Here is a 14,733-nt window from a genome sequence, read left to right on the forward strand (position 1 = left end):
GAGGTCCAGTAAGGATCATCTCTTATAGATCCTACGTTACCAACACTATTGGATAATCAATAATATAATCTGTTTTAATAAATCGGATATTGACTATATTGGTACATGTCCTGGGTTTTATTGTTGGACGTCAAGTGTCATAGAATGATCGCTCATTCATGTAATATCTTATTCACAGTCTCTTCCTAGTAATCATTCAGTAACTTTAGGCCGTCTCATCAATCTTGCTTTGCCGTGACTGTCAAAATTTTATAGCACCTCTTGACACCAGAATCGTAATTGATTAGTTTTGCTATCATTATATAAAGAGAATTGTCATTCTATCGAAGTGGTGTTTGACACGAAATTTTCGCCGAGTAAAGATCGTATTTTTGTTGCCAAATCAAAGGCTAAAAAGTGTTTAAACAGAGGTGAGTGACGTTTATGATATCATAATGTTGTTCCACTAGTTTTAGCTAATAGATAGCGATCAAAATAGTTGAATTTAGCAAAAAAATCGCTTTTAAACTTACAAATCGCGATATCAAAAACTCCGAAGATCGCATATCTTACTGTAGTGAAATTTTGTTACTGGTATTGGGGAATTATAAAAATTAACGTTTTTTAAAACTAACCACGTATGTACACATTCTGAGGGGAAGTTCATTCGAAATTAAATTAACTTAGACACTGATTGAGGGGGCCTTATATAGTATGTCCTGACTTACTTTTGAAGAAATATAGATTTTGTAACTCTTTCATTGTCTTTTGTAATTTTAGATTTGGTAGCAAATCACGATATGCTTTACGCTTGTTTGGTTGTGCTGTACTTCATGCCCAGCGTCTATGGTTGGTACATGCCACAAAGTAAGAAAATAATCACTGTCTATTATCCCTAGTGCACTATATCTATCCCTTGCAAACCTATATATTCATCTATTCTTTCGTCAAGCTCATCCTCCCTACGACCCTAAGGAAGCGCGAATGGTGAAATGTCCTAAGTATAATCTGTCGAAACTCGGCTGTCACAATGCACGCGATCCTAGTAAACCCTATCTACCCCGAGCTGTCCCCGAGCTGATTCTAACAACGGACTCCAGCAGTGGGAAATACGTCGGATACCAGAGAGCAACGTTTCCTTCCTATCATGATTTCTTAGCAAGGTAAGAGGCATCATACTGTGTATGAAAGATGAGTCCGCATCCTTTGCTAATATGAAGTAATGAATGATATTCTGAGATCAGTTAGTAGAACATGGCGCTGGGGTTGCTATCCAGTGTAAACGAGTACTGATAGGGATCTGAGTTGCCAATAAATAAGTTAGACGGCAACAATATGAAATAAAGAGTTGTCAGTTGAGTTAAATTGCGGCTAGTTAGTGAAATAGTGAGTTGCTATTTAATGAATTAAGAGCGTTAATGAATTAAACGGTTGCTGGTGAAGGAACCACAGCGCTGAAAGTTAATGAGTTGCTGTCTTATGAATTAAAGTGCTGTCAGTTAATATATTAGAGAACGTTCATAATTAGAGAGTCTAGAGAATACTGTCAGTCACTGAGTTAGAGAAAACTGAGAAATACCAGTAACTGAGTGTCCTGAGTTCATATGGATTAGTAAATCACTGCTCCAAGGACTTAGTACCAGGCATTCAAAACGAACAATTGAAGAGAACTGTATTTTCATTATCTAGGTTCATTTGTGACTGCGCGGAAAAAATCCGAGGCAAGGGCTTCACCCATTTCAGTATATCCAACTACTTCCAGTGCTGGAGCGGCAAGAACGTGGGTAAAACCTACGACTTGTATAAACCTGCTGATGGTTGTGTACGTGGGGACAAAAGACACTGCGATACAAATAATCTCGGGCTGTGTGCGGGCGCGGGAGGCTTACACTTCGTGTACACCCTGAAGTCACCCAACCCCACAGCACTTACAACCACTGCAATAACGACAAGTATTGTCACCCAATCCACAACGACACTGGCCACTCCTTTCTCTGGTCTCTCGGTGAAATGTGGTAACACCGTATATAAATTACGCAAGCTGGGCTGTTGGAACGAGAAAGATAAAACAAAGGCATTTCCCGAGCTCATGTTAACGGCTGTCGATCATTACAATCAGCGGTTATACGCTGGATACTATCTTGATACCAAAGACTACGGAACATTCCTAAAAAGGTTAGTCTTGGCAAAGTTGGCAAAACCTCAAAAAACAGAATTTTTTACGTCATTTCTTAAACGAACTAAGTAAGATAATTGAAGTTGGTTGATAATGGAAGATTCTGAACAGAAAGTTGAATTTCTTAAGCCTAAGATAAGAAATATATCGAAACTAGACAGTCACTAGTTTCAGTGAAAGCTTTCAAAATTGTAATTTTAACTGCGGAATAAACCTGTGAAATTCTTGCAAAAAGAAATGAGATGCGGCCTGATAAAGGTGTGATAGATAAGATATCTTTCATTCTCTGCGACTAGGCATAGCCTTTGTAGTTATTGTTAAACCGAGAACTGTCAGCTAAACTCGTTCTCTTGATCAATTTTACAGGTTTGTATGCGACTGCGCATCAAAGACATCGACTAAAGGTTACTCTATCTTTGGTGTTCGCAAATACGGAGAATGTTGGAGCGGTCCTAAGGTCGCGTGCACGTATCACCAACACGGCAAGGCTAACGATTGCATTAACCAAAAGAAATGGAAGTGTTCTGACAGCAGTTCGATGCTTTGTGCTTCCCCTAACTCCCAATCAATGTACGCCTTTGTTTTGGCTGACTCCAAGGACGATACCCAATGTGGTGAAAAGTCTACCACTGAAGCTCAGACTACACAAAAGGTGACCCCAATTACCACACCTAAGACGACCCCCAAAGTAGTCCCAAGTTCCAGGACGACCCTACCAGCGACGACAGGCAAGCCTCAGGTGACATGCGGGAATTTGAAATACAAATTGGTAAAGTTAGGGTGTTGGAATGAATTAGGGGATTTTACGCCGCCAAGAGCAATGCCTGAGCTATTACTTACAGCACGAGATAAGAGCAGCAGAGTGTACGCAGGATATGAGTTTAACAGGCATAACTACGCTGCTTTTCTGGAGAGGTAAGACTGGAGATGGAACTTTTAAAACTGAGTTAAAGTTAGTTTAGTTTAGGTTTCCCCTGTAGTAACACTGGATCAATAAGAGATGATCTTTACTGGACGACTAGAAAGAACAGTTTAGAACTGATAGAGCTATCCAGCATAAAGAATCGTATCAAGATCATCTTTCTGTTAAGGTTCATCTGTGACTGCGTTAGCAAAATAAAGGAGAAAGGTTATTCAGTATTTGGTCTGCAGTTTTACGGCGAGTGTTGGAGCGGCCCTACAGTTGGCTGTACTTATCAGAAATTTGGTGAAATCAATGGTTGTGTCAATCAAAATATGGCGACATGCTCCGACGACAGCACGATGTTGTGCTCGGGAAACAATGCAAAACATACATATGTCTACGTTCTTGATGATCATCAAGCCATCTGTCCCACCAATACTCCAAGTGAACCACAATCAACCCCTAAAGTTGTCAGTACACCCAAAGTAACCCCCCGAATCACACATAAAATTCCTAGTTCTCCACAGACAACCCCTAAATTCCCAACTAGCCCCAAGGTGACAACTCCACTCCACAAAGGTCCGCCAGTAGTGAAATGTGGAAATGTTGAGTACAAACTCAAAAAGTTAGGATGTTGGAATGAGCTGGGCGATTCTCAACCACCACGAGCTATGCCAGAATTAATACTTACATCGCGAGACAGACAAAGTAGAGCTTATGTAGGATATGACTTCAACAGACACACTTATGCCGCATTTTTGGAAAGGTTCGTAGTGTTTTTCTAAAAATTATCACTTAGTTTAACTCAAAAGATTTTGTTGGAGATCAGCCAATGCGTCTTTTGTAACTTCTCTATGAAACAGATAATTCTAGCAACAGATTAATTTACGAACAAAATACAACAGCAACGGTAGCTAGAAAGAGTATCTTAGGATAGGTAAATTACAGATACAATTGCACGCATGCCTCCCAGATGAACAACGAAAAGTTATGAGAGTATTTTGTTTACTAAATGGAACTCTTTTTTGTCATTCTTGTAGTTAGGTTTTGTTGTAAAGTTTCCAAACTTTCTTTCGGTTCAACAAAGTTTATCTTTCATCTCGTTTCCAGGTTTATATGTGACTGCGTCAAGAAGATCAACCAAAAGGGGTATTCTATATTTGGTCTTCAATTCTATGGCGAATGTTGGAGCGGCCCGAAAGCTGGATGTACTTATCAGAAATTTGGTCAAACCGATGGATGTGTCAATCAAAATATGGCGACATGCTCCGACGACAGCACGATGCTGTGCTCGGGAGACAATGCGAAACATGCATACGTTTATGCTCCTGTTGATACCCCCGATGCGGCATTATGCCCGGGAGAACCCAAGACAACCCCTAAAGTCACGTTTAAGACAACACGAAAAATCATTACAAAACCCAAAACAACCCCTAAAGTCATAACAACCCCAAGAACAACCCTTAGGACCACAACTCCAACGAAGAAGATTACGACTCCCACCGAAAAGATCACGACTCCTACCGATAAGATCACGACTCCGAAGACGACGCCGATTCCTACTGGGCCAGCGAGAATAAAATGTGGGAATATCGAATACAAGTTGACAAAACTGGGATGTTGGAAAGAATTTGGCCACGTCAGACCACCAAGAATCTTACCAGAGCTCCTGCTTACTGCAAAAGATAAGACAAGCAGTGTCTACGCTGGATATGAATTTTACACACAGAAATATGAAGACTTCATCAAAAGGTGAGAAGTCTACAATCAGTTTACATGACATCAGTTGCTTTTAAACTGAATACTCAACGTTCTCTGATATATTTAGGTTTGTCTGTGATTGTGTCTCCAAAGTGAAACGAAAAGGTTACTCAGTGTTTGGCGTCCAGTACTATGGAGAGTGTTGGAGTGGTCTTAGAGCTGCTTGCTCCTACAAAACGTTTGGAAAATCCTACAAATGCGTGAATGAAAAACTTGGAAAATGCTTGGACAAGAGTTCGAGGTTATGTTCAGGAGAAAACAGGGAGGATACTTATGTATATATCCCTGCTGATACACCTGGTGGCCTCACGTGTCCCACAACACTCCCTACAACACCAAAGACAACCCCTAAGATCACGACACTTACCAAGAAGATCACGACACCAACGAAAAATATTACGACTCCCACCGATAAGATCACGACTCCTACCGATAAGATCACGACTCCGAAGACGACGCCGATTCCTACTGGGCCAGCGAGAATAAAATGCAAGAATATCGAATACAAGTTGATAAAACTGGGATGTTGGAAAGAATTTGGCCACGTCAGACCACCAAGAATCTTACCAGAGCTCCTGCTTACGGCAAAAGATAAAACAAGCAGTGTCTATGCTGGATATGAATTTTACACACAGAAATACGAAGACTTCATCAAAAGGTGAGAAGTCCACAATCAGTTTACATGGCATCTGTTGCTTAAGCAGTTAAACTGAATACTCAACGTTCTCTGATCTATTAAGGTTTCTCTGTGATTGTGTCTCCAAAGTCAAACGAAAAGGTTACTCAGTGTTTGGCGTCCAGTACTACGGAGAGTGTTGGAGTGGTCCTAGAGCTGCTTGCTCCTACAAAACGTTTGGAAAATCCTACAAATGCGTGAATGAAAAACTTGGAAAATGCTTGGACAAGAGTTCGAGGTTATGTTCAGGAGAAAACAGGGAGGATACTTATGTATATATCCCTGCTGATACACCTGGTGGCCTCACGTGTCCCACAACAATCCCGACAACACCAACGACAACCCCTAAGATCACGACACCTACCAAGAAGATCACGACACCAACGAAGAAGATTACGACTCCCACCGATAAGATCACGACTCCGAAGACGACGCCGATACCTACTGGGCCAGCGAGAATAAAATGTAAGAATATCGAATACAAGTTGACAAAACTGGGATGTTGGAAAGAATTTGGCCACGTCAGACCACCAAGAATCTTACCAGAGCTCCTGCTTACGGCAAAAGATAAGACAAGCAGTGTCTATGCTGGATATGAATTTTACACACAGAAATATGAAGACTTCATCAAAAGGTGAGAAGTCCACAATCGGTTTAGATAACATCAGTTGTTTTAAACTGAATACTCAACGTTCTCTGATCTATTTAGGTTTGTCTGTGATTGTGTCTCCAAAGTGAAACGGAAAGGTTACTCAGTGTTTGGCGTCCAGTACTACGGAGAGTGTTGGAGTGGTCCCAGAGCTGCTTGCTCCTACAAAACGTTTGGAAAATCCTACAACTGCGTGAATGAAAAACTTGGAAAATGCTTGGACAAGAGTTCGAGGTTATGTTCTGGACAAAACGAGGAGGATATTTATGTATATATCCCTGCTGATACACCTGGTGGCCTCATGTGTCCCACAACACTCCCAACAACACCAACGACAACCCCTAAGATCACGACACCTACCAAGAAGATCACGACACCAACGAAGAAGATTACGACTCCCACCGATAAGATTACGACGCCGACTCCCACAGGTCCACCAATAATAAAATGTGGCAGCGTTCAATACAAGCTGACCAAGTTGGGATGTTGGAAAGACCTGGGTGATATCAACCCACCTAGGGCAATGCCTGAGTTACTGTTGACGGCCAGAGATAAATGGAGCAGTGTTTACGCAGGTTATGATTACCACAAAATGGGCTATGATATATTTATCAAAAAGTAAGGCGATATTAAAATGTATGCTTCTGAACCTGTTTACATTAGGCTAACTTAGAAAATACTTAAGGCTAGTTTCCACTCAGTTCTTTGTCGATGAGTTCTCAGGCGACGTTTATACAAAGGAAACTTTCCTGTCCAGTCCGATCCAAAGGAGAATTTTCCTGAGTGAAAACTAGCCTTTAGGTAGACGTTCCCTATGTTGTTAAAGGTGAACACTTATGGTGTTTTGTCAGGTCTATAGAATTTTGCTTTTTATATGTGGAGTGCCAAAAGGATTCAATTTTAGGTCTGCATGTTTCGTGATGTCAAATGAGTGCCTTACAAAATGTTTAATTGTGATAAAACACAAGAAATATGTAGTTGTATGAAACTAATCATTACATATTCCTAGGTTCATATGCGACTGTGTTAAAAAAGTCCAGAAAAAATCCTATTCAGTTTTTGGTCTTCAATTTTACGGTGAGTGTTGGAGTGGACCCAAAGTTGGTTGTACTTTCAAGAAATTTGGTCGAGCAAATGAATGCGTGAATGAGAAATTGGGGCAGTGCTCAGATACCACGTCTCGTTTCTGTGCTGGCCACAGCAGTCAAGAGATGTACGTCTATGTACCCTATTATCCACCTCCATCCGAGTTATGTCCATCAACTACTCCTACATCCATCACTACTGTCTCCACCCCAGTTCCCCCCGGACCTCCGAGATTAAAGTGCGGAAATGTTGAATATAAGTTGACCAAGTTGGGTTGTTGGAAAGAGTTGGGAGATACAATGCCACCCAGAGCAATAAACGAGCTACTTCTCACTGCCAGAGATAAAAAGAGCAGTGTGTATGCTGGATATGATTTTGATAAACAGAACTTTGAAGATTTTATTCAAAAGTGAGCCAAATTGTACATTTATATGTTTTAATTTCAAAATTTGTATTATTTGATGAAAATGGGGAGTGAAAACGTTTTCCAGTCCACACACAGAATGAAATTATCTTCCTTGTTTCACTAGGTTTGCGTGTGATTGCGTAAAAGAAGTTAAACAGAAAGGCTATTCGGTGTTTGGACTTCAATTTTACGGCGAATGTTGGAGCGGTGATCGAGTCGCGTGTACTTACAAGAAATTTGGTCAATCCAACGGCTGCATTAACGAGAAACTCAACCAGTGTTCAGACAAAAGTTCTCAGATATGTTCTGGACACAGCAGTCAAGAGATATACGTCTATGTCCCCTCTAATCTGCCTGCTACATGTCCTACGACATCACCTATTACCACAACATCAACAGCTTCAGTTACCTTGCCATCGCCCTCAGTCATCCTTCCAACATCCACAGTTACCCCATCAACATCCTCAGCTACCCCACGAACATCATCAGTAACACCCACGACACCTTCAGTGACCCCAACAAACCCTACCGTAAAATGCAATAACGTTGAATACAAACTTAGAAAATTAGGATGTTGGTCTCAGAGAAGCAGCAACGACATGCCGAGGGCAATTCCAGAATTACTGCTCACCGCACGAGACTCAAAAAGCAAAGTTTATGCTGGATATCAAATCGACACAACGAATTATGCTCAATTTCTTAACGAGTAGGCCAAATCGTCTCTGCTACACCCTTTTAATATTGATGATATAGACGACTCAAGCACTTAGCTGTGAAGATACTGTTTAGGGGCTGTTTACATGAGCCCGGTTACCCGAGATTCAACGAAGCGTAAGAGGACTTTGAGGTATTGAAATAAGTCTTTATGACACCAAACAAGCACATGCTATTGTTATGGTGATTATACGACTGCCAGGATCATGTCATCTGCTCATTTCAATACCTCAAAATCATCTCACGCTTCGTTGAATCTCGGGTAACCGGGCTCATGTAAGTGCCCTAGACAGTTTGCTATCCTAGGGCTCGAATGAGCTTTGCCCATTTAGAGTTTGCGTGAGATTTCCAAGAATTCCAAGAGTCATTCTTCTCTTAATCTAGATTCATCTGTGATTGCATTTCCAAAGTGGACACCAAAGGCTACTCCGTATTTGGTCTTCAGTTTTATGGCGAATGTTGGAGTGGGCCTAGGGCGCAGTGTACGTACGAGAGATATGGCCAATCAAAGAGCTGTATGAACGAGAAGAAGAGCGCATGTTCAGACAAGAGCTCTATGCTCTGTTCAGGCGACAGTCCACGCAATGTTTACGTATTTGTACGGGCTGATAAAGCGCTTCCTACGTGTCCATCGATTTCAACAGTAAGTACTCGCTCGACACCTCCTGCTCCTACGACCGCGCTTACAGTATCCCCTACCACTCCTAAAACACCACCACCATCACCCAGCCGGACTTCAACGGCGACGCCATCAGTGACGGTACCGACGCCGACTCCAAACATTCCGATTGGTTTTGGTGAGTACATCATTTTTCGAGGCTGAGGTCTTTCAGAAATTATTGGAGGAGCTGTCATTTTCGTCAATATCCAATGATGTAATCGATTTTAATTTCAAAGTGCATTCGTTTTAGAGTGTAAGAAAGCCCTGGATATCGTGATAGCCATCGATTCGTCCGGCAGTGTGATGAAGGGACCTTACAACAGAATCAAAACGTTCGTCAGCAAAACGACCACACGTTTCACAAGCTTCAAGCCAACGTATTTTGGTCTAATTCATTACAACTACAGAGTCATAAAAAGTGCGACGCTCAAAGATCAGATTCCGAACTCGAGGACGTTACGTAATCGCATTCGAGACATGGGTTACCTGGATAAGGCAACGCTGACGCAAGCTGCTCTGACGACAGCAGACAGGCTGTTCGTTGAAGGTGCAAGAAGTGACTCCGATGTGCAAAAAATACTTGTTCTGTTCACGGATGGTAGAACGTATGGCGGGAAGAAGACCTTGAGAGAACCATTAAAGAAATTACGCGATGTAGGTGTCTTTTAGTTGTGTTTGGTTATCCGTGGTTTGCAAAGGGTAGTGAAGCTTTGCCATTTTCAAAAATATCGAAAAATATAGAACTGATCTAGTCTTAGCATCAAATGTGGTATAACAACTGCCTAAAATAGACAAAACACTTCTCGACGTTTCGACCTGAGGGCCTTCGTCATGCAGGAGAGTTAATAGGGAGCCACTATCCAGTAAGGGAGTCACTATCTGTTTGAGAATACAACAGTTTCCTCTTGCAAATCATTTAATCTTTTCTTAAACATTTCTCATTTAGAGCGGTGTTCGTGTAATTGCTGTGGCCGTTGGCCGGAAGGATTACCTGGACCGTTATGCCTTATTACTGATCGCTAAGGACCAATCCAACTTGCTCATCATACCAACCTTGGAAGATCTGGGAAAAGTCGATAGATATGTTGATAAAGTTGCGTATATGATTTGCCCGAAATAACGAAATTCCCATGCAAGAGAAATCCAGTTTGACGTGAGAGATTCTTGATTTAAAAAGACATGAACACTTCCCGAGCTTGCTTTATAGTGCATGAAACAATTTGAGAGCGAGGCAGGCCTGACGAAAAATTCGCGAAATGACTATTGGATTGGAAATTTGTCGGCCTTAAAAAGATTCTTATATTTCACAAATTTAGTCCATTTGTAAATTATATTATGGTAGGGAATATTATATGTGATCTATAGTCTACACTTAATAAGAATATAGTTAATGTATTACTAGATAGTGACATATTTAAAAAATAAAATAGAGAGAAAATTTAGAAATGATTTGATGTCTTTATGTTCATTTTTGTCTTCCAAAAAAATGTGGCATTGAATTGTAAAAGTATGATTGCATATTTTATTTGTTACACAGCACAATATGTCAGCCCAATATCTTGTCACATAACAGTTAATTTATATCAGGTATATTGGCTCAAGAACGGTCGCTCAATTGATGCACGCAGTGAATTTTAAATATTCTTTTTGTACGATTCTATTCAGCCATTAAAATATTGAATAACCTTATGTTAATCTTAATTGCCGCTCGGTAAACACCTGGATTTTGAGCTCAATATTCTTTTGATAAGCGAGATTACATTCAAGACACGAGAGCATCTTTTGTTTGACGATGTTGAACGACACAAATGACAGTATTTAAAGAGACGAAAAGGTCTAAAAAACAAATCATTCTGGCTTTATGTAGTAAAGAGAACTGGTAAAGATGGATCCGGGAAAGCTAGTGCCATTTCTGTTTCTCACAAGCGCTATTCTTTTCTCCAAAGGTAATTCCAAAATCTTACGAATTTTAGCGTGAAATTGACACAGAAAGAAGATAAGACGAGTTAATAAAAGGGACTTTAACTACAGCCTTTTCGATACATTTGTAAGTCGCCAAATATGTCTAAAACATGTTTAAATATATTTCCAGCATGCGAGATACGGTACTATAAGGTTGGATGTTACTATGACTGGGAAAACCCACGGACGTTTCCCAACCTGTTATTGAACGCGAGATATTCAGCGGCCAAAAAAAATCCTGGATACACGATTGCTTGGGATGTTCAAAAATATCAAACATTTTTACCAAGGTAGGTTTTTAAAGAGAACAGAATTAAGAAAAAACTTCACTGGAAAAACTGTAAATGGCTCTTACAATACCACTATAGGTAGAACAGGTTTAGAGGGAAAGTTTCGAGTGATGGATCACATTAACTCTGAATATATCGATCCAAAGATCTGTGGACATTTTTGTGCCGTGGATTTGTAACACATATTTATGATATATCTCTCTTACAGATTTATCTGTGACTGCGCCAAAGCCGTGGTCGCAAACGGTAATAAATATTTCGGTATACAGTACTATGCTGAATGTTGGAGTGGGACGGCAGGACCTGAGACTTTTGCTCAATTGGATCCATCAAAATCTTGTGTAAATTCTTCATTTGGAATATGCTCGGAAGATTCCGAACATTGCACTGGTGCTGATTACATGAATTTGATCTATTATGTGCCTGACCGGTCAAAAACTGACACAAAGAAGCCTATTGCAGTCACAACACGACCTCCAAAAACTACGACAAAACCTCCGACAACCACGACAAAGCCTCCGACAACTACGACAGAACCTCCAACGACTACGACAAAGCCTCCAACAATTACGACAAAACCTCCGACAACTACGACAAAACCTCCGACAACTACGACAAAACCTTCGACAACTACGACAAAACCTCCGACAACAACGACAAAAGCTTCGACAACTACGACAAAACCTCCGACGACTACGACAGAACCTCCGACAACTACGACAAAACCTCCGACAACTACGACAAAACCTCCGACAACAACGACAAAAGCTTCGACAACTACGACAAAACCTCCGACGACTACGACAGAACCTCCGACAACTACGACAAAACCTCCGACAACTACGACAAAAGCTTCGAAACCCACAACACCAGTTGCAGTAACCAGAACGGAAGACCCGAAGAAACCAGGTAATTTGAAATCCCTACATGTCTCAAGAATTTCTAAACAACAATAAGTTGAGAAACTCCACATATTCTGAGAATAATCACGAGAGTTCATCAAAGAGAGCAATACTTCTCAATCACTTTACAACATCAGAATGTTTTTTCTGACCAAACCATAATCTCTGGAGGTTTGTGGCTGGTTTTATACTGCAGTTTATAATCATGGACTTTTGCGAATCAATGCCTGCTATCCCAAGTATCAGAATCCTGTATATGACCTAATCATCTTTGATAACATCCCCAAGCGATAAATGCAACCTATTAAACGACTGATTTTTGCTCTTCAAATGATAATACTTCAGCTCACTGACATAAGTAAAATCGTCAGCGTTGGATAGAGTAAAATCCCATGCTTGTTTCATTTGATCCTTGTGTAGACTGCATGAAAACTGCAGAGATCCTAATTGCGCTGGATGTATCCTCGAGCATTTCTTTACCCGAATTTGAAAAAAGAAAGAAACTTCTGGTTGATTTTGTTGGGAGATTTCCAGTAAACACAAACGAGGTTCATTTTGGCTTGTTACACTACAATCACATCGTACATACCGACTTCACGTTTGAAGATCCTTTCTTTTACAATATCGACGCGGTCCAAAGAGCCATCTTTCAAGTACCGTTGCTTGGCGGAGCAACACTGACTCAGAAAGCTTTACATCAAGCGTTTCGCGTGTTCTCTGAATCTCAATACGGAGAGCGAGCAGCATCGACGAAGATCTTAATCATTGTGACAGATGGGTATACCTATGGTGGAGTAGAAACTTTAGAGTTACCATCCTTGAGATTACAGGTATAATAATAATCTATGGGCAGAGGTCTGTGGTGTAAAAAGATAATTAACTTTAACTATAGAAAGTGGCTGAATTAGGCAATCGGAATCGTGTAGTTTAGAGTTAACTACGCAAAAATGTTTTACACGACTGGCCTTCGGAGTGTAGTCCTAGTGCTGGCAGGGGAGGATGTCACTCTGTATGTATATTTGAGGGGAGGGCCCAAATCTCCCATTGTGTCATTTTAGTGATAAACCAGATAAGACTGTATTTCCAGTCTTCTTAAGGCCCGTTCACGCGATCCAACTTTGTCGGATCCAATTCACTGCTGACATATGGAATGTAGTCTGTCACTGATAAAGCAGCACTGCATTGGCTTGGGTCGATTTGCTGCCCTTATACTTTGCAAGACAACAGACTATAAAACATCCATCAGAAGAAGTGAATTGGATCCGGCAAAATTGGCTTGCGTGAACAGACCTTCAACGCCACACATATTGACAAATTCAAGTTGAATGTGGTTCCGGGAAAACAAAGGTAAAAAGATGCGATCTTGAAGACCAGACCGTGCATACTGCAAAGGAAGGAAATTTTGACAACAACAGATTATCTTTTTTTTCAGCTTTCCGGAGTGAAAGTTGTTGCCATTGGATTGGGTACGAGGGTGAACGTGCCAGGGCTAAGAGTAATGACACGTGATGTCATAACAATGGGTAATATTCTTCACAAGACTGAGGAAGAACTATCCAAGTACCTCGAGATGTTAATACAAGTTGTGTGTCATTGAATGCCAAACGGAAAAATTTGAACGTTTAAAATGTAATAGCTCGTAAACTATAGATATTGTAAACGAATTATAGCCTACTGGAATGTACAAAGATGATAGTTAATTTTTGAGACTACCAACAATAAGATAAAAAGTTATAAGTGTCGTGAAATCATGAGATGTTGTGAACGAATTATAATCAAATATATACAAAGATGATGATAGTAACTAAATACTTGACACTATACCAACGGTAAGATAATAAGTGCCGTCAAATCATACGTTAAGGTAATATTATTATGTATAAACACGTTATTGAGTTAAGTTTTTCATTATTAAGAGTCGAATCACAATATATCGTCATGGTAAATTTAATCGGTGTTTTGACGACGCATCTCACAAATGAGCTGGCAAAGAGAATAGACTTTTTCCGAAGCATGTAAGTGTAATTTTTTCGGTAGTTCATAACCAAAGGTCCAAAGCAGCGAAACGTTTACATCTCAACTGGGGCAATGTTTATGCCCTATCTCGGCACGACGCCGTTTGCCATAACTAAAAAACCGGGACGCCACGTCGTGGGCCAGCTATAGGCTAACTGCATATATCAGCTCCGTGCTTTTCAAACAAGCCGGTGAAACAAGATTCATGCATGCTCTTAAATGAATGCTTCGTGTGCATGAGGCATTGGCTGGGTAATTAGAAAACAATTACTATGTACTCGTTGAATTTCAAAGCCCTCTGTGGAGGTCACTTACAGCGAAGCTCGCCCGCTGATTTTGTCGTTAAAAGGTTATAGAGAGCCGTTGCGAAATAATTAACACTTAACAGAAGCAAGCTAATTCTGGCTTGCCATAAACACAAAACTCAAGTGTCAAATCGCTGTGAGAGACCTTGTATTTTATGGAAGAGCGTACGGACAGTCTCTTCTGCGGGATCTGTAATGTGATATACCGCAGCGAAGACTGGAGAGAAGTTTAGTGGGAAACTTGAA

The 14,733-nt window shown here is 40.7% G+C and overlaps 2 protein-coding genes across 2 annotated transcripts; both read left to right on the forward strand.

Annotated features, from left to right (window-relative positions):
* The first annotated feature begins 25 nt into the window (after positions 1–25).
* Positions 26–10,438, forward strand: LOC114535118. The gene is made up of 15 exons (XM_028556498.1): positions 26–410; positions 760–846; positions 932–1,142; positions 1,669–2,154; positions 2,522–3,070; positions 3,247–3,825; positions 4,170–4,811; positions 4,888–5,478; positions 5,561–6,130; positions 6,206–6,763; positions 7,155–7,640; positions 7,762–8,343; positions 8,736–9,148; positions 9,263–9,666; positions 9,959–10,438. The coding sequence occupies exons 2-15, from the start codon at positions 780–782 to the stop codon at positions 10,130–10,132; spliced, it is 6,312 nt and encodes a 2,103-aa protein (XP_028412299.1). The 5' UTR covers positions 26–410; positions 760–779; the 3' UTR covers positions 10,133–10,438.
* Positions 10,439–10,729: 291 nt separating this feature from the next.
* On the forward strand, positions 10,730–14,005 carry LOC114535126 (agglutinin-like protein 1). The gene is made up of 5 exons (XM_028556511.1): positions 10,730–10,958; positions 11,105–11,264; positions 11,473–12,173; positions 12,587–12,996; positions 13,599–14,005. The coding sequence occupies exons 1-5, from the start codon at positions 10,898–10,900 to the stop codon at positions 13,761–13,763; spliced, it is 1,497 nt and encodes a 498-aa protein (XP_028412312.1). The 5' UTR covers positions 10,730–10,897; the 3' UTR covers positions 13,764–14,005.
* Positions 14,006–14,733: the final 728 nt, after the last annotated feature.

This window comes from Dendronephthya gigantea, unplaced genomic scaffold, assembly GCF_004324835.1.
Source record: "Dendronephthya gigantea isolate DGI-Jeju-01 unplaced genomic scaffold, DenGig_1.0 000002F, whole genome shotgun sequence".
NCBI lineage: Eukaryota > Metazoa > Cnidaria > Anthozoa > Malacalcyonacea > Nephtheidae > Dendronephthya > Dendronephthya gigantea.

What these genes read in the sequence shown, in the direction of transcription:
- LOC114535126 (XM_028556511.1), top strand. Translation starts at nt 10,898, where the DNA reads ATGGATCCGGGAAAGCTAGTGCCATTTCTGTTTCTCACAAGCGCTATT. An exon ending in CGCTATTCTTTTCTCCAAAG is followed by an intron (nt 10,959 to 11,104) that starts GTAATTCCAAAA and finishes ATATATTTCCAG; the next exon opens with CATGCGAGATACGGTACTAT. An exon ending in GGAAGACCCGAAGAAACCAG is followed by an intron (nt 12,174 to 12,586) that starts GTAATTTGAAAT and finishes ATCCTTGTGTAG; the next exon opens with ACTGCATGAAAACTGCAGAG.
- LOC114535118 (XM_028556498.1), top strand. Translation starts at nt 780, where the DNA reads ATGCTTTACGCTTGTTTGGTTGTGCTGTACTTCATGCCCAGCGTCTAT. An exon ending in TATGATATATTTATCAAAAA is followed by an intron (nt 6,764 to 7,154) that starts GTAAGGCGATAT and finishes ACATATTCCTAG; the next exon opens with GTTCATATGCGACTGTGTTA. An exon ending in AAACATTCCGATTGGTTTTG is followed by an intron (nt 9,149 to 9,262) that starts GTGAGTACATCA and finishes CATTCGTTTTAG; the next exon opens with AGTGTAAGAAAGCCCTGGAT.